Consider the following 26,521-nt stretch of genomic DNA (forward strand, 5'->3'; position numbering starts at 1 on the left):
AGGCACAGAAAGTGTGGGCACCCCTATATACCAAAATTATAATAAATGAACCACTCATGATTAAAAAGGAGATGACTAATAGTCACCTTCGTGGGGATTGTTGCCTTCAGAGACGATGGGAAATGAGCCTTTATGGAATTAGGGCATTGCTTGTAATTGTGAAAATGCATTCTTCCAAACGTAACTGAGCTAAGGGGTTACAAGAGCCCAGGACAGGGACAGCCCGCAGCTGGAACATAGGCGAAGGTTCTTGAAAAACTGTCTTGGAAACCAGAGTCAAGTGGAGACAGAGGCCTTGTCTGGGGATTTGAGAACAAGAGGGTGGAGCAGGCTTTGTGGGTTGGAACAAAGACAAGTAAGTAATGTGGAGGGAACTAGCTGGAGAGAAAGGTGGCCGAGTAAGGGTTCAGAGGTCAGATAAATGTTGGAGCGAGTGTAAAATTTATGACTTCTGTTCGGTGATGTTTATTGCAACGCTGACGTGAACTGTGGAATTCCAAACTCATGAGATGTGACTTGAAGGCAGCCCAGCCGTTAAACATCATTCAGGATGGAATGCAAAACTTCTAAGTTGTGAACGAGCCTATCTCCAAAGGGCGTGCCCTTTCCTCGGTGGACATCTTGACCGAGTTGTTTGGAGGTTTGAAGGACGGCACCACGGCTTCCCTTTAATTGTGTAACGGTTCATTTCTTTGTTGTTGCTCAGGTCATATGGCCAGGTACACAGCCATCCTCAACCAGATCCCCAGCCACTCCTCATCTATCCGGACTATCCAGGGCCCACCCGGAGAGCCTGGGCGACCAGGTTCACCTGGAACCCCCGGAGAACAGGGACCCCCCGGAACCCCAGGCTTCCCAGGAAATGCAGGTGTGCCAGGGACCCCAGGAGAACGAGGTAAGCAGGGCCACGTCTCTCACAGGCTATCCCCAGAGAAGGGGACAGTGAATCAGAGTGTGACTTATGTGTTGACGGAACCTATAATAAAGAACAAAATGAATTGTACCTTTATCACTAAATCTCTTATAGGTTCTGAGACTGAGAAAATTAAGCAGCATACCATTTTTTCTTTTTCTTTTTGAATCAGAGTATTATCTACTTGTGTGACAGAGCAAGGCCTAAAGACCTAACTCACCTCTAAGAGGCTTTTGTTTGATTATTTGAGAATTGTATATGTGACCACACTGTTTATGTCTTTTCCACACCCTTCTCCTCCCTTGGCCCCTCCATTATGCCCTCTCAAATTCTTGATCTCTTCTACAAATACACTTATACCTGTACACAGATACACAGATATATCAATGTACTGGGTCCAGTTCCTGTTGCCCACGTGGACCTATGTGTGGGTCTGACAAGCTAGGCTTCGGTCACCTGTTATAGGGTTCGTCAATGGAAAAAATTGATTTTTTTTCTTCCTCAGCAGCCATTTACTTCCTGTAACTGTTCACTTAGGGCCTTGTCAACTTTTCCCTCACCTTTATTAGTACAATGGCTGGTGTGGTCTTGTGCAGGCAGCCAAGAGTTCATGGGTGCAGCGGACCTGTCACGTCTAGAGGAGGCTGTCTTGCAAAAGCTGCCTCAATCCTCAGGTTTTTCTGTGATGTTCTCTGAGCCTTCCCTGTAAGGACTGCGATATTATATAAGTGGACTTAAAAACAAAAATCCCATGATTACCTGAATAGGCATGTTTCTGCTTCTGCACTTTTATGCATATTATTATTATTTTTTTTAAAAAAACCTCTTTCCCTTGGATTACGCATCTTATTCTTAGTGCAAGGTTGAGATTAGTCCTTTCCTGAGTGTAAACCACGTACTGATCACCCCAGACCAGAAATATGGCCACCTCTGAACTCATGGCATACTCGCTGCCTCTTATTCAGTGTCTAGTGAGCCTCTGATATTAGCCAACAACTAGATTGCTGGGCGTAAGACTGGCAACGCACAATGCTTATAACTTCACTTCCTACACGGCTGTCACATCGATTATGATTTGGTTGTGATTCTCAAGCAGGACACGAAATCAGAAAGAAGGGCTTGACACCTTTCCAATGCACCAAAGATCTGGCCATCCCAGGAATGTACTTTTGCCAGCATGGAATCCTTCAATGGTGCTGAGGACAGAGAAACTGTGACTCATAGAATATACAGCCAGTGTCTGAGTCACTTGTAGCAGGCTCCAAGTTGTCGTTGCTCTTTATGGAAACCCTTACTCTGCTCTTGTTAAACTGAGTCTTCCCTATATTGCGAGAGTCATTGAGTGACTAGGTCAGGGAGAAGTCACCCAGGACTTCTGAAATGGTATCTTTGACAACCATCAAGTGTATGAATTTCCACAGCATCATTCCAGTGTGTGTGTGTGTGTGTGTGTGTGTGTGTGTGTGTGTGTAATTAAAGTCCTCAGCCATCTGTTCTCCTTGCCCAGCAGTTTCATATAAAAGGAAGCATATGTCGGTACTGAGGCCAAATAGGGCTCAAAATCAGCAAACATCAGGACCAGTAATAAGAAACAGAGGAGGTTTTCTTCACTGTTGTATCTACTGTGATTATCATGATGCTATATAAGACCATCGTAAAAAGGAAGCTAGTTCATAATGAGGAAAAGAAAATATTTTTAGTCAGCAGTATAATAAACTATCAAAGCAAGATTAAAAGAAACAAGGTTCTGCTTCACAAATATTGGGACAGAAGGCTGAAGATGATGCTCCAACATTATATAGAGAATTTTGGGTGACTATTAAGGTAGAAAACTGCCTCTGTCATCTTTTCATTTGGAAAGCTACTAACCTTTACTTCCGGTATACTCAGATAATCAAGTTTATTCCTTCTCAAGTCTCTGAGAGAGTTGAAGACCAGGTAGCTTAGTTAAACAACGAAACTTAAAATTGTTTAGGGCTTAAGATGTTTTTAGGTCTAGATAGGTGTTCTAATTTGATAATGACAATATGTCATGGAGACTGATTTACATTCAGAAATTAAGATGCACCAAGACAGGAAAGATGTCTTCTTCAAGGCTGTCAAATACAAATAGCCAAAGCACTAAGAATGTAACATTTATATAATTCTTAACTGTGTCATGGTTCTCCTTGCTATAGGTAATCTATTGTATATATGTGTAATAATATAAATGTATATGTAAAAAAAAAAGAAACATGGCTGACAAATAGTCTCTAGCATAGGGCTCAAATGACGCTCACTCTCTGCTGAGGTAGAAGACTCACAAATTTTTTTATTTGGCCAGATTTTTACCAGAAGTCTCCCATTCAGCTTCTCTGTTGTAGTTTTTAAGCTTTTGAAAAAAATATGCTGCACATTAAAATATATAGGAATATATGTGAGTGAGTAGGGCCACACCTTTAATCCCAGCACTTTCATGCAGAGGCAGGTGAATCTCTGATCTGAGCCTAGCCTGGTCTACAGAGTGAGATCCCAGACAGTCAGGCCTACATGGCCAAACCTTGTCTCAAAAAACCAAAATGGGGAGAGAAGGGCGATGGGGAGAGGTGTGCTGTCGAATGCTGGTATAGTAGCCACGCACACATATAAAGCGTAAGAGGAACAACATGTTTACTCTGGTTTCCTCTTTTCTTCTCTCATTTCTGTTGATGTGATGAAATATTCTGTCACAGAGTACTTTAGCAGAGAAGTGGTTCTTATTGTAGCTCACACAGGCAGGTTACAGCCCATCACAGCAGGGAAGTTAAAGCAACAGGACGTTAAAACTGGTCACTCTACAGTCACAGTCAAGAACAGAAATGAACACATGCACACATGTTTGGTACTCAGCTGGCTTTCTACACGGTTATCTTGTCAAGAACCCAAACCAGGGAACAGGTACAGCCCAGTTTCAGGCTGAGCCCTCCCACATTAATTAAGGCCATCAAGACAATCTCCCATAGACAGCCCGTAGGCTAACCTGCTCTACACAGTCAGTCCCTCACAGAGCCTCTGCCAAGGTGAGTCAAAGCAGCATCAAATTCATGCAGTAGCCGTCACAGGAGATCTTGGATTTTATTACCTCAGCTTGGAAAATACTTTTTTGGAATGGCGTTTTTGCTTCACCCCTTCCTTCAAGAACCAGCCAGATGTCCTTTATATGTAGAGAGCAAGAGAAAGAGACAGACAGTGCCTTGGTCTAAGCAATGCAGCATGCATGGCTCTCCGCAGCTCCCCTTAGTAACGCAGAGACTGGTTTTGCTCATTCTGGTAGTCTGTCTCTCTCCTCCTTGACCCTTTGTCTCATTTCATTTCAGACAATCTTACTCAAAACTTCTGAGGAACAATGTCCTGTCAGCTCTCTTCTCAGTTAGGTTGTGCTGTTCAGAGGATCCTCAGAACAGGAGAAGAGACCAGCTGATGTCCAAAGGCCAGTGCGGATTGGTTCCCCACTGCTGGTTCTCAGAACTGTGGGCCTCCACTCTGCACAGCAGCATGCTTTATGTATAGTACAGCCAAAGAAAACCGTTTTGCCTTGGATAGGCATTTCCTTTGCTGGCTTAGTTCCTCTCATTACACCCTGCACTGCTCTTGGGTATGACCTCTTTATACCGTGATCTTTATACTTCATCTTCTTCCTCGATTCCTTCAACTTCCACAGCCATGTGCTGGCTCCTCCCACCTTTCTGGCCTCTCTGATCACTAACTTGGAGGGTTCCATATAGATCTCTTTGAAAATCAATTCATCTGTTTTGTTTCCTTACTCCTGCTGTGGAGACGTTCTTATCCACACTGGTGGCTTGAATCAAAATCAGAATCTAGCCAGATCAACAGCAACTTTCTTCATTTACTTGAAATCAGTTATTTACATGGAATGAAGTCTTTTTGATTTACCCAGAAAGAATCGGTAAACTCTCCCAACATCTGTTTCAATTGACAATTCCTCCAATTCCCATGATTCTTCAAAAATCATTGGATCAGAGGCACCATCCAACTCAATACTTTCATTTTTTATTTTCTCTCAGCTACAACTGAATTTCATATTTGGTATGTTTCCTACAATAAATCAGCCAAGTCTTATTCAGTGTGCAGGGATTGTGCAAGGTTTTGTGGCTTCTCTGTGTGAGAGATAATGCTATTATTCAGCATCAAGTGCCTCTGCCAACTGTTGTCATTGACCAGCACACACAACTCCCTCATTCAGAAAGTTGGAAAATGGTTCAGAGATGAAAGCAGGATGAAATAATACTGCGTGCATAGGCTGGGGATGACAGGTGCCCTGAGGTGTGTAGAAAGTAAATGTTTTCCGTATTTAGAGGAAGATGTGGTTGTGGATGTTGATAAGAAAGAGTGCTAGTGTATGTGCAGCAGCTACCGTGTGTTATTTGCTAGCATAATAGTCATTAAAAACAAAAACTTTATGAGATTGGGATTATCCCTGACCTTGCTCATATACCATAAATAGATGGCCATCCATCTGAGAGACCAGGAAATGGCATGAGGGTGGGGATTGCTGCTGCAGAGTAGGATAGCTGATGTCCATAACACAAGTGACAAATTGTTAGAAAATATTCCTGGGTCTGATGCTGGGGAGGGTTTTTTTTGTGTTCAGTATTCCCATGGTTTAAAAGTTGGCTGTGAGAGATGCAGATAAATTTGGCCAATGGTGCTGGTTATCAGTTAAAATAAAAGCACAGGACTAACTCTCAGCCAAGACTGCCACAATGGTAAGGATCACTGGGAAAATTCTTATTGTCTGTGTATCCTGGTTTGGTTCTGGAAAACAGATGGCTTTTATGGGACAGATCAACTTGGTGTGTGTGTGTGTGTGTGTGTGTGTGTGAGAGAGAGAGAGAGAGAGAGAGAGAGAGAGAGAGAGAGAGAGAGAGAGAGAGAGAGAGAGAGAAAACAAGAACAAGCTTGGTTGTGATTTGCTGCTTGGCAGTTGAATCTGTATAAGTCTTTCTGTGTTTTTTTTTAAATTGCCACTGGTATTCAGTTATATGCTGTGTGTTATTTATTTCCACTGCTATTAAGATTCAACTGAAGTACATTTTGCCTTTTTCTCCCCACTTCATATTTCTTGAGAGGAGAATACAGGTAGCTTTTCCTCTTCTCATACAATGATCCAATGAAGTCTAATTTGGACTCTCTTTAGAACAAGTCCTCTCTCTGCAAGTCTGATGATCTGGTCCTAATGTATGGCCTCCTTAAGGTGTTAGTAATGGATGCTCTTTCCATTTTATCTTCCAAGGGGCTGGGGTTCAGTTGGCGCTTTGCCCCCACAGTGCCTTCTGAACTGTAAGTTGCAATATCATTGGGGCTTATAAGCAACCAGAGGCTCCACGTAGGTGGGAGAGCAGCTTCAGGTAGCTTCCTCCAGGGAAGCTTACAAGCATCTGGGGTCCTGGGTGCCTATGGGGCTCAGTTCCTCACCACGGAACGCTCCATGGAAGTGGTTTACAGTGCAGCTGTTCCTCTCCTCAGAGCTATTGGTCAACAGTAGAGAACAAGAAAGAGTTCCCAATGTCTTTCTAGATTTCACCTCAGAAATGCAAGCCTTTTATTCCTGCATCTTCTGTGTGTCAGAACCATTGGTGGGATTGAGAAAGTGCAGCTCATTTCCAAATACAGGGAGGATATGTTGTCCACTTTAGAGGGAGACAAATAACAAAACTATGAGTCCTTATTTGATTTATCAACCTCGTAGATTAAACCCAGATATAACACTTCTATCCAGCAGCATGACTTCCTTTCCCCCTCCCCACAGCTAGGACTTCTGGGACACTGAGAGAGGTCGGTCCAATGTGCCAACTTCCACCCTTCATCTGTGTTTTTCTCTCTTGTAGCTGTTCAAATCATTTAATACTTGATGTGGCTTTTTAGAGATAAATAGAATATGTAGGTGAAAGCACCTCAAGGAAGTATGAGACAGGATGGGAAAACATTTTTATAGACATCCCCATCTTATAATCCTGTTTCTGAGATACATTGCAACCAAGACAAGACCATTCTCTAAACACAACAAGGTTAAACTGAGGCCATTGTCAAATCTGAAATCAGAGTAACTTATGTCTTTACTACCATAACAAAAGCTGTATGTAAAGCAGCAAAAGCTGTATGCAAAGCTCTGTGTATATTGCCATGGAAGCCAATATAATTATTTCTTTACTTAAAAATTAATTTTAAAAAAATCTTAACATCTACAAAGCATGTCCAAACAAGTATCTAATAAATCAATGGACTGACTCCTACTTCATCAGTGTGTGTCATGCATCATTTAGTACACAGGTGGAATAAACTGTCTTGAATTGGATTTTAATGATTTCACTTTTGTTAATTCTATCTCACCAAGGAGACTATGTTCTCATCAAAGGCAGAATAGAATGTATGTTTTATTTCCCCATACTGCCTGAAATCAATGGTTCTTTCATAAATCTTAAATGATATATGGCGTTGATTGCCTGTTGGCTAGCTTTGTGGTTGCTATTTCTCAACCACTCCAGCATCGTAATAAAATTGGAAGCCTGTGAAGTTATAGTGTGTGTGTCTGAGACGTCATGTTAATGAAACATTACTACAGATAAACAATGTGAGCACCATATCTCAAGTTGTCATTGTTTTAAAGGAGATTTTATTATACTGCCTAGCAGCGGGTTGGGGGGGGGGTTGTACAACAGGAGGGAGGGACGGGAAGACAGAGGAATGGAGGCTGAGAAAAAAAGAATTGCTTTTTTATTAAGCTATATCTATTTTCTAGGTTTTCAAAGCTTGATCATAATAACTGCACTAGAAATATAGCAAATTCTAATTTATATGATAAAACTTAATTTGTTTAGCTCTGAGAAACCATTTTCTGTGGGTTTTTGGATGTGAAGGGGGGTCTCAAAAATAAATGTATTAATGATAAAATTAGTGTATTTGAAAATGCACTTTTTAAAAGGTGGGTTAAAGCACACATAAAGAAAGCACATGCATTTCTTTGGTTTTAGGTTTAATATTGACATTGAGTCAATAGAGCCATGTAGCTTGCATTTTCTGAAGTTCTTTGGAAAACTGGGAAAGCACAATGACACTCCCTTATACACAAAATGTGTTTATTCAAAAAGGAGTCCTGTTGATTTTAAACACATTTTTTTTAATTTAAAAATTCTGCAGACTTATCCCAGTTCCCTGACGTAGTTCTCTTCAATCCCAAGGGTAGATTGGCTCAGTCTTCTCATTAATTACAGATAACTGGAGTTCTTGACCATCTGTCCCGTAGGTGACGAAATAGCATTTAAGGAAGGGTGTTGATGATTTGGAGAGGGAAGCGACAGAGTGGCCTTACTCAGACATTCTTATGTATCTGTGGGGGTCACAGTGCAAGTAATAAAAACTCAGAAACAGAAAGCTGGGACTCCTGGCGCCTGACATGACCCTTTTGCCGTCCAGGTGCCTGTAGCTGTGAACAGGTGACGTACAGCACTCCAGCAGGCTGGTGCATGTTAATGACTGGGCTTTCCTCCCGTTTTCCCTCCTCCTTTTGCTGTGTCTCCACCTCACACCATCTCCCTGGACTTTGAGGCCTGATAGTGACTTCCTGTTCTTGTTAGTGTATAGGCTGCATCTCTATGTAGCTCTTAAGACTTTCTGATAACCATCTTACCTTTGAAGGTCTGTCTCTGTTAAATTCACTTTCCCAGAAAGCTCTAGAGTGGGTTGTATTTGCCTGGGAAGGTCCTGAAGGATAACATCATTGTAAATAGTCAGTTGCTAACACCAAAAGAGCAACAGGAAGAACTTCTTAGGTAAGGTTTTTTTTTTTACATCTAAGACGACCCATATATTTCTATTCTTTTTTTTAAAATATATTTTATTAATTTATTCGCATTACATCTCAATTGTTATCCCATCCCTTGTATATATTTCTATTCTTCCACAAAGTATAGAGCCCCGCATGATCTTAACTCATCCTGTGACCCAAACACATTGAAACAGGAGATCTTGGCAAAATGCACTGGACACTCAGCAAAATGCATTGAGTCAGTCATCCCGTCTTCTTGTAAGTGGTACCAAGTTCCTTGAATCTTTCCTGCCTTGGAACCCACACCCCATGAAGAACAGACTGCACTCGGATCTCATTGCCAGCCTTTCCCAGGCAACAGACAAACAGAGCACAGCTGAAGCCTTGCTTCACAGTCTCTGGCTTTTTAGTGTACTGACACTGAAAGCATCCCCCAGGCCTTGCCTATCTGCCCAGACAAAAATCCCAGGAGTTTCCCCAACTGTCTCAGCTCAGGAAGAAGTGATCTGCTCCTTAGACTCGCATGAGACTCTTGCTGGGAGTGCTTGGGGTGGCTGAGGGCACAGGCCTGAATAAAACAGTCCGTGTTGAAAGCCAGTGGGCCAAAGAAAACAGGAAACAGACAACAAAGGGCCAGATGCAGGACGTGTAGTCAGTGTAAGATAAATCCTTTAAAAGTCAACCCCGAGTCTTACTCAGAGAAGAGGGCAGCGAGCAAGAGGAAACATGGCAATAAGCTCAAGGGTGATTGCTGAGTTGATGATTGGGGGACATGCAGACCATCTGGCAGGTTTTTGGGAAAGCAGAACCCAAACAAGAACAAACAGGCTACAGGTCCAGCATTGGGTGGAGAGGTGGCAATGCGTTGGTTTTGCGTAGAAGCACACATGCCAGCCTACCTCAGTTGAAACTTTGGTTGTGTTGTCTACTTAAGGCCAGGTAACTTGGCCTCAGTTTTACAGCACTCTTTCAGGGATAGTGGTAGCATCAGCCCCCGTGGTTCTTGGGAAGACTAAAAATGAGCTTGTGTATGTAAAACACTTGGCATTTATGACTGAGTAAAACGGCTACATTTTTCCTTATCAAAGCCTATAATGGAACTTGACAGGTCAATCATTCACCTATAAGTTCAACAATCTCTTTTTAAAAGTTATTATATATATATTAATAACACAGAATAATTTTATTTTTGAGGCAGTGTCTCATATAGTTCAGGTTGCTTCAAACTCATTATGTCACTGAGGCTGGCCTTGGATTTATGGTCCTCTTGCCTATAAAAGGCAAGGATTCCTGCTAGGATTACGGACACATAGGGAGCTAGCTTTTCAAAAATAAGTTTTTTACAAAATTTAAGAGTGGGGAGATTAGAGCTGAGGCCTCAGCCTAAGGACCTGTGACTATTCATCCCTCAGAGATCATGCTTGCTTGTTACACACTTGAGTGTTGATTTCAGCATACGGTGCACTCACTCATGCATCCCATATGTACCGGGCCACATATTCCCTGTGAGACTCTCATTTGGTCCTGATGCAAGAGAGCTAAATAAGGTATGATGCCAACAGTCAAAAAGCTCTTACTATGGGGCCAAGATGGACAGAAGAATAAGCAATAGGCTTATTCTATGCTCTGGGGGAAGCCATGAGAGCAGAAATTCATCCATTTATCCATTAGTTCACCCAACAATCATGTTTTATGTATGTTTCATGTGGAAGACGCCAAAAAAGTGTTGGAATGTCACCACAAATAAGATGTGTAATCCTTGCTCTCTTGGACCCATTGTGGCTATGTGTGTTGCAATATTGAAGAAGGAGTTGAGTTGAGACAGGAAGAGTTGGGAATAGCTAGGCATGCTGATGCACGCCTTTAATCCTATCACTTGGGAGATAGAGACATGTGGATCTTTGTGTGTTTGAGGCCAGCCTGGTCTACACAGTGAGTTTCAGGCCAGCCAGTACCGTGCAGCGAGACTGTCTCAAAATGGGAAAGAAGAACATGGAATAGTTGTGCAGGCAAACAAGGGAAAGGGTATTTTTCAAGAGGGAATATCTCCTGTACTAAGGAATGCCAGCATCTTCCTAGAAAGGACACTGGCACCTAGCTTGTGTGACCCCATCTCATCACCAATGAGCCTCATCTTGGACCTTGAAACAAACAAACAAACAAACTAAAAACAAAACTCTGTTATCCTCACTTTTTTCCCCCGAGACATTTCAATGTACTGGATATTTTTTTAGGTTCCCTATCGGTTGCTACTGCTTGCATGGCAGGTAGCACCAAAGTCGGCTTCCTTTTCTCTATAGAGTTCCAAAAGCAAAACAACCAGACTTGCTACTTTTACTCCACCTCCACTATTTGCCTTTTTCTTTCTTATGAATAAAGCCTGGAAATTGGGGAGTTGTTCCTCAGGGAACTTTCCTGGAGCTGCCTTCAAGCCAAGGAAGTCAATATGCTTCTGAGCATAAGTTCATAGCTGGTCTGAGTCACTGGGTTGATGATAAAGAGGAGCGGTTTTGTGTCATCAGTGTTTTATTATGTTTAATTCCTTCATAATCAGAGGCTCCCTGTAGGGGAAGTTATGTGACTCTGACAGAAGACAGGGCAGTGTCGCTAAATATAGAGATAGAGATACAATTTAGGGTACGAGAGTGTAAGTGTTGACAAGCGGGGACCTCCGTCAGCTAAGAACTAACTCTAGTTAGCTTCTAAAATAATGCACAGTAGACTGTCTACAGGGGCTTGGATCTGAAGCGTCTCTAGAGGCCCATGGTTTCTGTGCTCCGTTGCCACTTACAGTGCAGCTCTGAAGCACTTAGGAGTTCTATAGAAGCGTTAGAAGCAGCTAGGTCTTTGGAGGGCACGGCTAGCCCTGCTCACTTTGCTTCCTGGTTGACCTCAGTGTGAACAGTGTCTACTCCACACTACTACTGTCATGAATTCTGTCATTCCTTTGCACTGTGAAGGACCGAAGCTCCTGAAACTGTGATCCCTGAGAACAGTTTTCGCTTTTCACGTGTTTCTGTCTGGTATTTTGGTCACTGTGACACAAAAGGATTGTGCAGGGTGGTTTTTGGTCTGGTAGCTTGGTTAGCAACTGAGCATGAAATGATGACTTGTGGACTTTGGGCACGCCTTTATAAGTCAAGTTGTTAGGTTTCACCTCCCTGTGGGCTTCTTAAAGGAGAGTTAGATCTCAAATGGATGTGTATAGATTCGGCATGGCGGTTGGGTGGCGGTTGGTGTTCAGGGCAATGATAGAAGTGCTGGCCTTATTGGGTTCACTTAGCACCACCAAGGCCTTGTGCAGTAGGAATGGGTGTTGGGAAGTGTTGTAGGAGTTGGGTCATTGGATGACTGCTACCCAGGAAGGAGAAGTTTCTATGCCAACAACCACAGGAGACAATTATTAGCGTTATAGGATATAGCCAGACTGCATAGCTAATCATTACATACGCATTATTTAAAAACTGTTCTTCCCCCAGCTACTTCCATCCTTATTCCTACTTCCCAGAACAAATGCTATACCAACACCTTTCCTATTAAAACTTAGCAGCTAGGATGTTAAAACATCTCCAGCTGTCAGGACTCTCAGTTGTTACGACTTTCAGTTTGTCTACAGTGAATATGTATTACATTTATGCTAAGGAAAAAAAAAGTTATTGTAGTTTGAGCTTGTAAATCCTTTATAGTACTACTACTTATCATATTTACTGTTCTAATTTACTGACATTTTCTTCCAGTCTCAGTCAACTGGACACTGTCTCTCAGTAAGGGTTGTTAACGAGAGATGCTATTTTGCATCCCAGTCTTTCAAAGCACTCTTGCACCTGACCACAGTGGAGCTGAGGCCCTGAGTCATGTGAGCTATGGGGCCTGATTGTAATGTTAGGTTAGTTTGTCTTGGATTGAGTCTGGGACATTCAAAGGTACTGTCACCCATCCAGTGTTCTTGTTGTAGAAGATGATTAGATAATGATGTGTCAGGATATGTTGATTTTTTTCCCTATTTAATTGTGTAGTTTATTAAGAATACTGAAATTTGAGCCAGGGACAGTAGTGCATACATTTAATCCAGGCACTGAAGAGGCAGAGGCAAGACGATCTCTGTGAGTTCATGGCCAGTCTAATCTACCACATGAGTTCTGGGCCAGTCAGGGCTACATAGTGAGAACATGTCTCAAAAAATACTATATATTATTTGGAATAAGATATCTGCCCTGTGGGGAAAAAAACTCAAATAGGTTTAGGTTTTCATGGATGTGAATCAGCCAAATCAAACACAAGCTTTCTCAGAGCTTCCAACTTCTTAGTGGAAAGTCATGCTCTTCAGAACTCTGCTGTTTAATTATAATATATGCCTCTTTCAGCTACATTACAGGATGGACACGAAGGAAAGTGTGAGACATGTCCATGTGTGATTCCTATTGTTCTACCTGTAGATAGCCAACTGCACAGAGGGTCTTGTGTGTGCACTGACAGGCCTGTTCCTGGCAGGCAGGCTAAACCACTTCAGTAGGAAAGAGAAAGAACAATAGAGCAAATATGACAATAATGCAGATCTTCCTGTAATGTGATTTTTGTATAGGATCGCCTTGTCAGAAACTAGACTGAAATCCTCTAATAGCCATAGCCCTAAACTGTCTTTATTGTCCTCACTAGAAAAGCACTTTGGTAACATATAAAAGTGAGAATTCCGAGACTTAATTCTGAAGAGAACTTCTTTCCTTTCACCTGTGTTTTTCTTTTAAACAGGTCTAACAGGTATCAAAGGAGAGAAAGGAAATCCAGGCATTGGAACTCAAGGCCCAAGAGGTCCCCCTGGGCCAGCAGGTAAATTTTTCTACCTAACAGAAATTATAATATCTAAATTTTTATGATTACTTCATAGGTCAAGTAAATAGTAATATTCCATTGTGTGTCAGCTGGAACAACTATGTTTCTCATTTATTTTATTGCGAGCCAACACACTAGTTACAACCAATCAATCAGGTCAGCCTAAAAAGTTATAGCACATTTGGGTTCACTTTGACAAGATGAGTTAAAGGAGCCTATATAATGGATAAATCCCAGGTGCTTGGTGACACAATGTGTTGAGGTGAATCCCCCCATATTGAAGCACACGATGTCCATCATGAGTTTAGCATTCTCCAAGGAAAAAGGTGAAAAAGACTCACCAATCTCAACTTCCTAAATATGGTGGTGTTTTATATCCATTCATACTTCCTTGGCTGGAACTAGCCACCCAGCCTCGGCTGAACTGCAAGGGAGGCATGAAATCAACAGAAACACCAGAGAATTGGAAGAACATTGGTAATTCCTGCTGTGGCTGTCTTGCCAAATGAGCTTTGTGGCTGTTTTGAGTTCTGAGTACTAGATCGTGCTTTTCAAATTGTCTCCAGATGAGTGGAGTTGTCACCGGAAACATGAGCTTGAGTCCTGTTGTGTTTACAACCCTAGTCTTAGCCTTATTGAGTCAAATGCTTACAGATTTTCCTTTCCAATGTAATAGTGGTTTTAGAATACATCTCTAAGCAATATCCCAGAAGTGATAGGTCCATCTTTGTTGTAAGTACTTCTAGTAGAGGTGTGTGAGGAACTGGCATCACGTGTTACACAGGTTGGGTGGTTGCTGAGAACTGAATGACCAAAGCCAAATATACTTGTAGACTTCACATTATTCAAACAAGTGGCACCTGGATTTATATTTCGTATCAATGCTAGTTAAGGGAGATTTTGATTTTTTATGGTTTGAATATCGTATGTATAGATATGTTTTGATCAAATCCATCTCCATCCATGCTCAGATTTCTGCCCTACCTGCCCCCTACACACCACTTTTCACTTCCAATTTCATGGGCTCATTTTTTTTTTAAAAAAACCACTGAATCCACTTAGTGCTGCCTGTATGTGCACAGATGCAGGACAATTTATGAGAACATGGGGAGCTGCTCAGGGGACCCTTTCCTGGTTGTAAACAACAACAACAACAACAAAAAAAAAACCTTGACCTCTCCTCTCCCAGTAGGCCTCAGTTGCCAATAGCGCTTCCAGTAGAGGTACTTTGTGAGCCCCTTGCTCTTTTTATATCATTCAGGGCTTTTATTTCTATCTGAAGAATGAAACTAAGGAAAGCCAGGCCTAAAATTCAATAGGCATGCAAAACAAAAGCACTAACCCAACAAATTTCTTAAATTCAAAAGAAAAAAAAATTCAATCATCCCTTATTTCCATGAAAAGTCCTTAATTGATGAAAGATGGCCTAAAGAAATTTAGACTAATGTACTGGGTCCAATTTTAAACTACTTTCCATTTGTCTTTTCCGGGATAATGTTTTTAGATCTAGACTAATTTAATTAACTGAAACCACAAGCCAGTACTGATTTACACAACAATTTTAGCTTTAAAAGATTGTGATTTGAGTGTATTTATGTGTGTGTATATGCATGCATGTCTACACATTGGCTTCAGGAGAAGCTGTATTGAAAAACAAGAGCCCCATTGAGAAAATGGGGTTTTTGAGAATGGCCTATTCCTTTCCCTTTACTGCTCAAGAGGATGTAGAGAAGAATACGTTTCACTCCCTAAATCTGGAGCTCATTAAAAGCATTGTCTTTGAGGAGAACATGTGCTTATGGTATGATCCTTTGCCCGGTGACTCTGCCTTAGGGAAAAAAAAACCCACAACGTGTGGAATGGCTGGATCCTCTAACTGTGAAGCCACACGAGGTTGCTTCTTTTAAAGTTTATTTCACGGTGGCCTCAAAGCTCACTTTATCATTGTAAATGACAAATTCTTCGTCTTTGTTTGCTTCACAGGACCTTCAGGGGAAAGTCGTCCTGGTAGTCCTGGGCCACCTGGCTCTCCTGGACCAAGGGGTCCCCCAGGTCACCTGGGAATACCTGGACCACAGGGTCCTTCTGGCCAGCCTGGATACTGTGACCCCTCATCATGTTCTGCTTACGGTGTTGGAGGTAAGTGCCAGGCTCTTGTGGACTTTGCACATTTTGCACAGTTATACAATGGTTACTACTAACCCATGGAGGGGTTGAAAATTCAACAGCTAGAAGAGGATGGCAGAATCTGGACTCCTCACTCCCTTACATTATCGTCTGTAGAGTGCAGATAACTGTGCGGTCTACTCAGATCCCTTAGGAGAGACATAATATCGCCATATCTAAGTTTCCTTTGCTTCCAAATGTTGATTCTTAGGCTGGGGATACAGCACAGTGGTAGAACATTTGCCAAATGGTAACCCACATAGACTTGGCCTCCTTCTGGGTCTTTTGTAACATGCTTGAACTTTTTAGTATGCCCCATATTGTTCCTGTCATGGTGTGCCCATGACATCCTGTGAAACTATACTCTTAGTTTTAGATCTTCCCCATAGTAAGCAAAGCCCCTAAGGTTCTTTTCCATGACTTCCTGCCTCCCACGTAAGGTCTTAGGAAGAAAAGTAGCCGTGCTGTCTTTGGGTCATAGATAAGGGATAGGCTGAGATTCTGGGAGATGAAGCATCCCACAAATGGCACCCTTGGGCCTTTCTGAGTCACCAGAGAGAGGTTCAGAGGCAGCTATAGGTCAGTGAACAGATTAGTCAGTAAATGTACATTTTTTTCCTCTTTAAGAGATAGTTAACCTTAGAGTTGCCCGAGAAATTGGTCAAAATTTTGTTGATGTATTTTTTTCTGTTCATCTTTTCCCTCCCTGTCCTCTCAATTTTTTCCCTTGACCCTTAAGATCTCATCCCGTACAATGATTACCAGCACTGAAGCGCCAGTCTTGCACTTTGGTTGCATTGGCTTGGGCATTTGGCTATGGATACAGAACTGGTTCACCACCACTACTAAACTCCTGCCCCTAACCATGGTCACCTCTTTCCTGCCTCACCTGCTTCCCCACCTCACACTTCAAGTCCCTGCCTACCTTGCTCCACACATGATGGACTGATAACATGAGAGCCTAGCAAAGTAACATGAGTGAACTGTAAGGCAAACTGACTTCCGGCATTAGTCCAAATGGAGGTCTGTGACTGTACACCAAGACTCTGTCCCAAACTCCTCTTTACAGAGACACTGTAGCAGCTACTTAACTGTATGTATGTCTCTCTTTCCTATCCTACCCAAGATGATGAGTACCTTTCTCATGGCTCCTTGGCTCTGCCTCCCTCTCTTGACCACCCCCTTTCTACTCTCCTCTGGTGATGGACTTGTAACAAGAGATTGGTTGTTTTTTTTTTTTTTAATTTTACATTTTCTTTTATGATTCTACTTCATTTCAGGGTTTCTTTTGTAAATAAAACATTCAATATTTAAGCGCTTGGCCATGATTTTAGTTTTCTAACTTTTTTTTTCTAGTTTGTTTTTCCTCCTTTTACTAACGATGAAGTCTCATGGGGGAAGCAGTATGGTGGGCTGGACAATGAGCACTCGTCCCTCACACAGGGCACCTCTGTGGTTTACTGACCAAACCTGTGTCCCTAAGGACCTAGATAGGGGAGATTAGCCACTTATCGTTCCTGGGTCCCATCAGGCCTCCTACCCCACTTTTCCTCTTTAGTGTCCCATCCAGATCAACCCGAGTTCACACCAGTCCAGGACGAGCAGGAGGCCATGGATCTGTGGAGCTCTGGCATCTGACGGTCGCAGAAGACATTTGAAGGGCGGTGGCAGGCCCTCTTCTGGAGCTTTTTACTTACCAAATGTTGTCACGTGGTTTGTACACTACTTTGCAGGGGGAGGCAGGGCTCATGTCACCAGCATGTATTTCCTCTGTGGATAACGTTAATATTATTGTTTTTTTTTAAATTGTACTTTTACATCATCCCCTTTCTGTTACACTGTTGAAATGTTGTCCCATTGATGTTTTGATTGCACACCAGAGAATTTGGTCTTCTCCCAAAGAAGGGTCCATCAAACCCCGGAATCCCTTCTCTATTAGATCATTTTAAGTTCTAAAATAAGTATGAGGGATGGGGTTACATCAGAGGGAATTGGGGCCCCAGCAGCAGAAGAGTGAATTCAGAGATTCACGGATATGCTATTTACCCCATACCCACCTCAATGACCTTGCTTATAATTAAAATAACACCATCACTGAAGAAACTACCTCTTTTTTTAAAAACTAATTTGTCCAACTCTTAGATCATTCAGTAACTAGTTTCATGGGTATTCAGAAATAAGAGCTAAAATAAAGCCTTTCTGGATTTGATAACAAAAAAAAACATAGATTCTGTTTTCCAGTAGTTTTGATTCATATAAAATAATGACTTCCTATGAGCTCCAATACAAAAGAGACCCATTTTTTGACAAATCAACTGTCCGGTAGTGTGTTTCAGGGCTTGCCTCTCCTTGACTACAGGGATTGCTTTGTAAATGCAGATATGTTTTTGAAGACTTGTTTTATTCTTTTTTTATAAGCAAATAAAAACTTAAAACAATATGTTTGGATTCTTCTTTCTGTCCTTCTGAATGTCACCTTCGACTTTTCTTGTCTTACTTGAGTGTCTGTGTGAAAAGCAACAGCTACAATCCTGTAGACTAGCGTTTTAATTCTCACTCCTTCATCCCTTTATCCTCAGTGGGATAGAAAGGTTACTAGAACTAATAAACTCCACACAAAGACCCTGGCACCATTTTAATATCATTTATTGCTCCTCAGTGTATACCCCCACACCCCCTGCCAAAAACCAGTCCCACACTGGGCAGGGCTGGGGTGGAAGGAAGCTTAGTCAGGGCGGGTGAGTGCAAATGCAGAATGTTGGTATGGGCCGTGAGTGTGCAAAGAATACACATCTAGGAACAGATTCGGAGAACTGGTTCAGTTATGGGTGTGGGGGGGTGGGGGGTGTAATATTTATGCCCCTGGGGATGTGGGCAGGGTCTTTGGGGCAAGGTTTGTGTGGCTGTGTATAATTGGCTAGGACAGGAGTGTTAGGAGATACTTCATCTGCATACTCAGGGGCTGATGGGGGGTGGTTGGGGAGGAACCTTATAAGGTCAAACAAGGAGTAAATCCTGATAACTGTCAAGGTAGTAAATTCTTACTAGGGTTGGTGGTGGGGGCAGATGACTTTACTGTGCCGTGTGTGTGTGTGTGTGTGTGTGTGTGTGTGTGTGTGTGTGTGTGTGTTGGGGGTGGGGGGCAAGTCCTGCTGTTCTCATCTTAGGTATCCAGGGTTCAAGGTCTCCTTGACCCTTCCTCTGTCATCCTAGACAGTTATGGTCCCACACTTGATAATTTATCAGGCAGCAAAGGCACCACAAATGTACCAGTGCTGCTCAGTCAGTACCAAAGAACTCCTCTGTCTCCTATTACTAAGACATTTCTGAAAACCTCTAGAGCAGTGTTCTCAACCTTCTAATGCTATGGCCCTTTAATACAGTTCCTCGTGTTGTAATGACCGCTGCCCCCAATCATAAAACTATTTCCATTACTACCTCATTACTGCAATTTCGATAGTTATGATTCACAGTGCAAACATCTGTTTTCACATGATCTTAGGTGACCCCTATGAAAAGGCCATTTAACCCCCAAAGAGGCCACAGATTGAGAACCTCTGCTCTAGATGATAGAGAAACTTAGTTGAATCCCATATACTCTAGCTCTTAAACTAGAATTTTCTCTTTTTCTTTCAAAGGAAAAAAAATCTAAGTATTAAAAAATAGCTGAATTCCATCATTTTTCCTGGTCCTATTTGTTCTATTCTGTTTGCTGACTCACGTTAGAAAGGAAAGAAAGGCACATCTCTCCATGAGCCCCCACTTCTCAGTTGCACGTCCCTGCCTCCAACCATTTAGAGGAAGTTGGCTGGCTTCATTTGCAACCAAATTTAGGTTATGCCTGAGCCAGGAAAAGGCTCATGAGAAGCAGAGTGTCTGTGAAGTCACAACATTTTCTTACCCTTCATTCTCCTGAGGGCCTCATTATTGCCCTTGGTTTCTGTCTGTAGAGAGAAGAGCTCTTGATAACAAAGGATTTAACCAGCAGAGTTTATATGTGTGCCTTTGAGGACCCAGGCAAATAGCCTTCTGGTGTAATGAAGTCAGCAAGCAGCCTATCTCCATCCCCTAAGTCCCAGCTGAAACTTACCATAGGAAACCAGGACCAATGAAGATGAGGAATGCTTGATAGCACAAGGCAAATCCACACAGTCAGCCCTATCATCCCCTAGGAGAACGCTCTCAGCTTAAGTACCTTGGGAGGGTGATACATTGATCCATAACAGTCCTCTTTCAGGCTTCTCAGTCTGGGACATTTCATGGTGACTATCAAGATGGATAGCCTGGATGTTTTAGATGAGTTAGATGAGAACAAAGGGTCTAATACTGCATCACTTTAATAGACTTTCAGTTTTTACAAAGGATGACACCATTAGAGGCTCTAATCCATTCATACCGGTCTTGCGTTGCACAAAATACCCTGGCTTTGTTTGGTGACTTGAATATGTTTATTTAAGCAACAGTAAAGTCTCATTTGTTTAGCACGTGTCATCACTTGGACCCAGCATATCGGCTTTTTATTGAGTGAAATGTTCAGAATAAAAGGTGTAGCTCAGATTCTGGATTTGTGTGTTTATAATAAACTGCCTGTAATACAAGCTAACTCTCAGGGGCATTTTTTACTGACTCGCTTATCTTGGCAAAATGTACTTCTCCTTTTAGAGGTATAGGCCATTTTTATGAAAGTAAATGGCCATCCTATCATGAGAAAAACCATCACTCCTCAGGATTTTCGTCACATTTGTTATTATCTGTTTGTTTTGAGAAGAGTCATTTTGGAATATAGTATTCTTTTTTAATCTTAGAAAGACACTAACCTAACTTCAGGATGACCTTGTTCCCTCTTTCTTATTGCCCTTTCTTTTTGGTTTCATCTTTGCGTGCCTAACACTGCTGCTTAGACCTGAGGGTGAAAACAAGAGTGAGACAGATGTGAACTACGTCTTCATAGGGCTTCCTTTCCTCCCATGTGGGGGAAAGCCAAAAAATGCACGAGCAGAGCAGTAAATGAATTAAAACTTGTGATAAGTGACACAGAGACAGAAAAAGTACTGGGACAGGAGTAAGAAAGGGAGTATATAGTAGGAGCCAATGCTTCTAGTCGGGCAGATACAGAATGCCTCAGTCAAATAAGTGGAGAAGCAGAGATAATCAGAGTGTTGGCGGAGCACAGAAGCCACGTTCAGTGCCCTCTGTCAGGAAGCTGCTTGTCATATGAGAGGAGGCGAGTTGATAGGAGAGTGCATGGAAGAGGGAACGAGGTAAGCCTGGAGGCCAAAGCATGCAATTAGTGACTTAGATTTTAAATTTACTTCCACTGGAATCAACACGACATTGTCAAAGGGGAAACTGCATGGTCTAGTGTGTTTCAAGTTAGTATACAGCAAGTAGCCCTTCCACTGGCCACATTGCTGGACCCTACAGCTGTCTTTGAGTTTGCCTTCTGAGCTCTCAATAAACACCTACCCCAAGATCACTGTATGCATCGTGACATCGTTATGTTAGGCTAGACACAGAGAAATTAGTAAGTAACCCAGCACACATACAGTGACGCTTGAAATCTGGGCATTCTGGCAGAGATACATGCTCTTACCCTGCTATTGGGTTTTATGTGGTATTAAATTTTAATGGCAAGGAAGGAGAGCAGAGTGGGGACTTAGAATGACAAATGGTTCTACCTTGCTCACACACTCAGGGCGGATGTCTGGCATATCTTGGTCTAGGATTCTGCTCTGCTTCTTTCTGAGACATTTCTAGTCTCAACATGCACTTGTACAACTGTCATGGCAGCAGAAAAATGGCATTTAGACTCCTTTTTAAGCTGTCAGAGTGACACATTGTTTCTACTCGTGTCACTGACTTTAGATAATCAGGTGATCAATTTTTTCAGTGATGGGGAGAAGTGCACCTCTTGGCCAACAACTCAGGATGCTTGGCAAGGTGTGCTAAAAGCTCCACTTCAGCTGTGGCTTATTTGAACCTCATAGAAACACAAGAGCTCATTCACAGGCATCTTGATTTTTCCCAATGAAGATGCAGAAGCACAGGAAAACTAACTCAATTACCCAAGGGCCTGCAGGTAGAATGGAAGCCCAGGCATTCTGGCAGCAGATCTGATGCCTTTCTAACTTGTAGACAGTCCTTACCTTTGTGGCTTGGTAATTCATAAAATAGAAAAAAAGGGGGGGGGGTTGAAGTGGAACTCAGTAATGTGACAATTCCAGGAACTGTGGGAAATTCCCAAGAATTCCCTTCTAGCTGTCTGAGTTGAGAACAGATGTATGCCCCTCTCAACATCACACACACACACACACACACACACACACACACACACACACACACACTACCACACACATCACATATAGTCAAGGGCCACAGGAAGTGAGAAGACAACCATTTGTGACACACTGGGCTGAAGGCATCTGGTGGTGAAGAATGGATGGAAGAGCATCAGAGCAGACAAGAAACAATAGTTAAAACACAGTAGTTGCCGCTGACAGAGAGTAGAGGGCCGCCTAAGCTGTTGGAATCAGTGTCTCACTAAGCAACTTGAACGGAGATGAAGAAAGCCATTCTAGGCTAGCCCAGGACTGCCGTAAACAACCGTAACTTCCTGCGTCTGAATTAAAGATCTGAAGCAGAGAGAACGAGGAGTTGGTTTCAGGAGACACATTTGACTTGTCAGGTGTTAAGTAGGCAAGTTGAAGCTCTGCACAGAAACCAAGACCAGAGATAAATGTTTAAGACGTATCCACATGCAGGCTGAAAGCTGTGTCCTGAGGTAGGAAGAATGCCCGTGATCACTGGGGGAAGTTCTCGCTTTCGTTTTAGCTGATACAAATTATACAACTTGATTTTTGATGTATTTGTTTCTGCTTGTATTGAAATGCACTTCTCAACCAAAGATTTTTGCAATAAATCCACAATAAAGCAATAAAGCCACGGTGGAATTATTGCAAAACACGTCATGTCTGTTCTCTTCTTTCTGTGTCTTTGACATGCTGCGCCTTCGATTGGGAAGCCCTCTGCATCACCCTGGGCTTACATGACTGCATAGACTCACTCTCAACCTCCACCCGAGGCTCTCTTTCTCAGATGTCTATCCTCCCTTGGTATTCACAGCAGCAGATTCCCATTTTCTAGGCAACTCTTAATGCCTGGCCTAGATAGTGCACAATCTATAATGAGTCGCAGACCATTTGTCACCTGAAATCGGCTCCAAAGTATCTGTGGGATATTTCTCAGAAGCATCTCATTTTAGGGGTACATTCATCCATAATATGAGCCAGAATCCACCCTCAACTTATAGCTGGAAATTTTTCTTTAGCCATAATGCAGAAAATATAGGAGGTAGGAAATGAAAGATCAGCTTCTATAGTAACTTGCAAATTCAGGTTTATTAAACATGTCAGTATGTGAGGGAAATAGTTAAGTCTTACCTTTCCTTAAGCTTATTCCTTTGTGTGTGCATCTGTTCATTCCTTCATGCACACAATTTCCAGCCATCAGACTTCTAATTAGCATCTGTCATGCGCTCAGCCATGTTAGGGTGCTAGTGAACAAGAGAATTGTGTCAGAGGGACTCCTTGATTTGCTGTCCTGAGGGAAACAGGAAAGAGAACTTGGCCCCGATCCTGTAAGGTGTTCTATTCCATGTTAGAAAATGCTCAGACTTACCTAAGGGCAACAAGAATTCTGTCAGTGAACGGTTTTAAGCCAAGGAGTGAACCAACTGACTGGAACTGTTATTTTGGAGCAGTTTTGAGGGATGGATAAGATGGACTGTGGTGAGGAGGAACTTTCAGTGAGGAGCTCCCCACGTGAACTTAGATGCTGGGCACATTGCAGGAAGTTGAGCTCTGCAAGACAAGGTCTGCATTCTCTTCATAGAAGGCATTAGGATACAGAAAGGAAGGAGCACATTTGAATCTGCACAGAAACAAGAAGAAGCAAAGCAAGGATTTTAATTTTGATTGATTTATTTCTTTAGTTTATGAGCTCTTCCCTCTATATACTGTGCTGCCCCCTACTATATTTCAGTAGTAGGGGAGGGGACACTAGCAGTTCAGGGGTGGAGCCATAAGAGGAAATGGCTCCTGTGTGGACAGTCTGCAAAGGATTATGGGTAGGATGTGATGCCTGATGAGATATGGGGTAGAGACACACAAAAAGGCAAGCATGACTTCAGGATGTCAAGATGGAGAAAATGGCAATTTCAGGGAATGGTTATTTTAGAGAGAGACAGAAACCTGAGGAAGGCGAGGAGTCTTTTCAAAGCCAGTGCTTTCCCGAGGTTCCTGATGGTTTCAGTGGAGGAGGCGCATGATGATTGGCAGAGGGTGAAATGGGATGGATGGTGGGATGAGTCATTCAGGTTCCCACAGCCAGTCCCGGCTTACTCTCTTGGGGCCTGTCCTCACCAAGAAGTGAAGCAAATGAAGAGTGGAGGTTTCCACGGTGTCACCAAAATATTTGGTTGAAGAAAGCCTCGCTGTTGCTTCATAACTGTTGATTGGCGTGGCACGGGAAGCACTGAAGGGAAGGAAGGGTTCGCACTCAGTTTAGAGAATTGCCACCCCCTTTAGGACATCCTGAGCAAAAATTAAGTAAACGAATATACTTCTAATGGTTTTCCATTATGGCCGGATAACTTTAATGGAGAGATATATTTAAATAATACAAATTTAAATAATATAATAAATATCCTTTTCATCTATATATATTGAAAAATGAAAAATTTTAAGTGTTGGGCCTTGCTTACTTTTTGAGTGGCTGTGATTTTTGTGAGTTTGGGACTGCGAGGGAAATACTTCTTTTTAGAAACCGCCTTATGTGTTGTGTTTAGTTCTTTCTGCATTGCTTGAAAAATATTTTGCAACAACTTTGTGCTCTCAGGACCCTAAGGTATTATTGAAAACAATCATGAAAGATTTCAGAGTCCAACCCAACTTTACAAAATAATGTATTCTTTTTAACATTCTCGTTCTATAGGGACTGGGGAATAAAAAAAGAAAAACTTGACCCACTGAAATTTAGAAAGATGCTGGACAGCAGTATCTTTAAACACAGAAAGAGCCAGCAGGCTCCGTACTCTCCCAGGATTGGCAGTGCTTGTGAATGTCCTAATGGCTTGATCTTTCTCTGTATTTCATTGTGTAATAAAAACCATATGGTAGCATGAATCAGTGCGTTTTGGTGTTCTTGTTATTCACCTAACTTAAAGGAAGTTTTATAATGAAAGCTACACAATAAAAGACATTTAAAGGAAAAATGAAAACAACAACAACAAACATTTAAAGGACTAGACTGAGCACTGAACTGTTTTGGAAAAGAACAAATAACAAGTGAGGCAGAAAGAGAAGTATAAAAAATAAACATTTGTCTTTAGCTTTCAGCAGTCAACTGGCCCCTATCCAGTGAATTTTAATGAGATTATATTCTGATTATATTCTAAAATGTATGTCCTAAACATCATCACCCAACTTGGCTTTCACTAGAAGAAATGGCTGGTATTTTAATGTGTTCTAATGCTTAGCCAAGAAAATCCAGCTTCTCAAATGTTCACACATTCCCTCTTTTTCCATACGTACCTTTCCATCTGGCCTATGAACTGGGTATTTTGGAGGCAGACAGAATTGAACTTCACGTATAAAGTTCCAGTTACCAGATTTGGGCAGCACAAGCAGAAACCCTGCTACTGAAACCTCTCCACCACTGTGTGCCTGCTGTATTCCTGGAGTTTTGCCACCACATCTATGTCCGGGCCACTTGAGTGTATCTCTTATCTAAAGTAGACAGCCCCAACTCTGGAGACTGGGAGGCACAGGACAGCTCAAAAGCTGGGTGCAGTACAAGTGCTAACCATGCACGTAGCAGTGCTATTGTAGAGCTTTGGGGGAGCTTGTTCGTCTGCAGCAGCTACCGTCCAGAGCTAGGGGTGGTTTCAGAGGGAACTGCATCTGTGTCTGTATCAAGGCTGGAGTGGGAAAACAGTTGATGATGCACTGGGCAGCCCTTTCCCCCCACCGTGTTGGGTGTATGGGAACAGGCTGGGGGTTTCCACTGTCACCTTTACAGACAGCTGAAAAAGGATGTTGCTGGCTGGCAGGAAGGCTGTAGTTCCTACATTTATGATATTTCTAGGATGCCAGACATTGAACCCAGGGACTCACGTACTCTAGACTGAGCTCCACTAGGCTACCACTGAGCTCTCTCCCAGCTCCAGATTTATACCCGTGCTAACCAGCCAGGCACTGATGGCACTAATGCAGAGGTGCTCGGAAACCATCGCCTGTCCTGTACTCCTTGAAACACACCAGCTTTACAGTTTACTGTCCTTGCGTTCTTTCCTCAACTCATGATATCTGGAGTTCTCATCATGCTAACTTAGCACAGAGAACCTCATTGTCCGCTGCCTATTGACTCCATGTCTGAGGCTAGCTGGACACAGCTAAATTCATTTTCTCTGCTTTTAGGATCCGAATTAGGTTTCTCACTTCCCAGGCAGCTTCCGCATGGCCTCAAGACATGTTCTTACTAACGCAGTGATTTCAAAGTGAAGAAAGCTAAAAAGTGTGGCATGGTCACTTTCCCATTTGCAATGAATCAGAGGCCCTCATGACCATGTGGAAGGGTGACATCACAGGGTGGATGGTTTGCGCTCCTGAGTGATTTTTACCATCAATCAGAATGAATTTAAATGGGTCCTACTGCTGTCATTTAACTAACACTCCACACCTAAAGAATAATGTGTACGTAGCCTCTTAAAGGACCTTGCCACCCATGCCCAGACACCTGCCCATGAGAAC

General features: G+C 42.4%; 1 protein-coding gene across 3 annotated transcripts in view; it reads left to right on the plus strand.

The window, feature by feature from the left end:
• Positions 1 to 18,153, plus strand: part of COL14A1 (collagen type XIV alpha 1 chain) — a 197,165-nt gene extending 179,012 nt beyond the window's left edge. For 2 of the 3 annotated variants that reach the window (XM_084747900.1, XM_084747901.1), the window contains exons 45-48: positions 707 to 895; positions 13,467 to 13,544; positions 15,531 to 15,686; positions 17,272 to 18,153. In XM_084747900.1, coding sequence (XP_084604026.1) covers positions 707 to 895; positions 13,467 to 13,544; positions 15,531 to 15,686; positions 17,272 to 17,351 — 503 coding nt within the window. In that variant the 3' untranslated portion in view covers positions 17,352 to 18,153. Of the gene's footprint in view, positions 1 to 706; positions 896 to 13,466; positions 13,545 to 15,530; positions 15,687 to 16,452; positions 17,042 to 17,271 lie in introns of those variants that run through there. The other variant, XM_084747902.1, reaches the window with a different exon arrangement.
• The last annotated feature ends 8,368 nt before the right edge of the window (positions 18,154 to 26,521 follow it).

This window comes from Acomys minous, assembly GCF_964271855.1.
Source record: "Acomys minous genome assembly, chromosome: 12".
NCBI lineage: Eukaryota > Metazoa > Chordata > Mammalia > Rodentia > Muridae > Acomys > Acomys minous.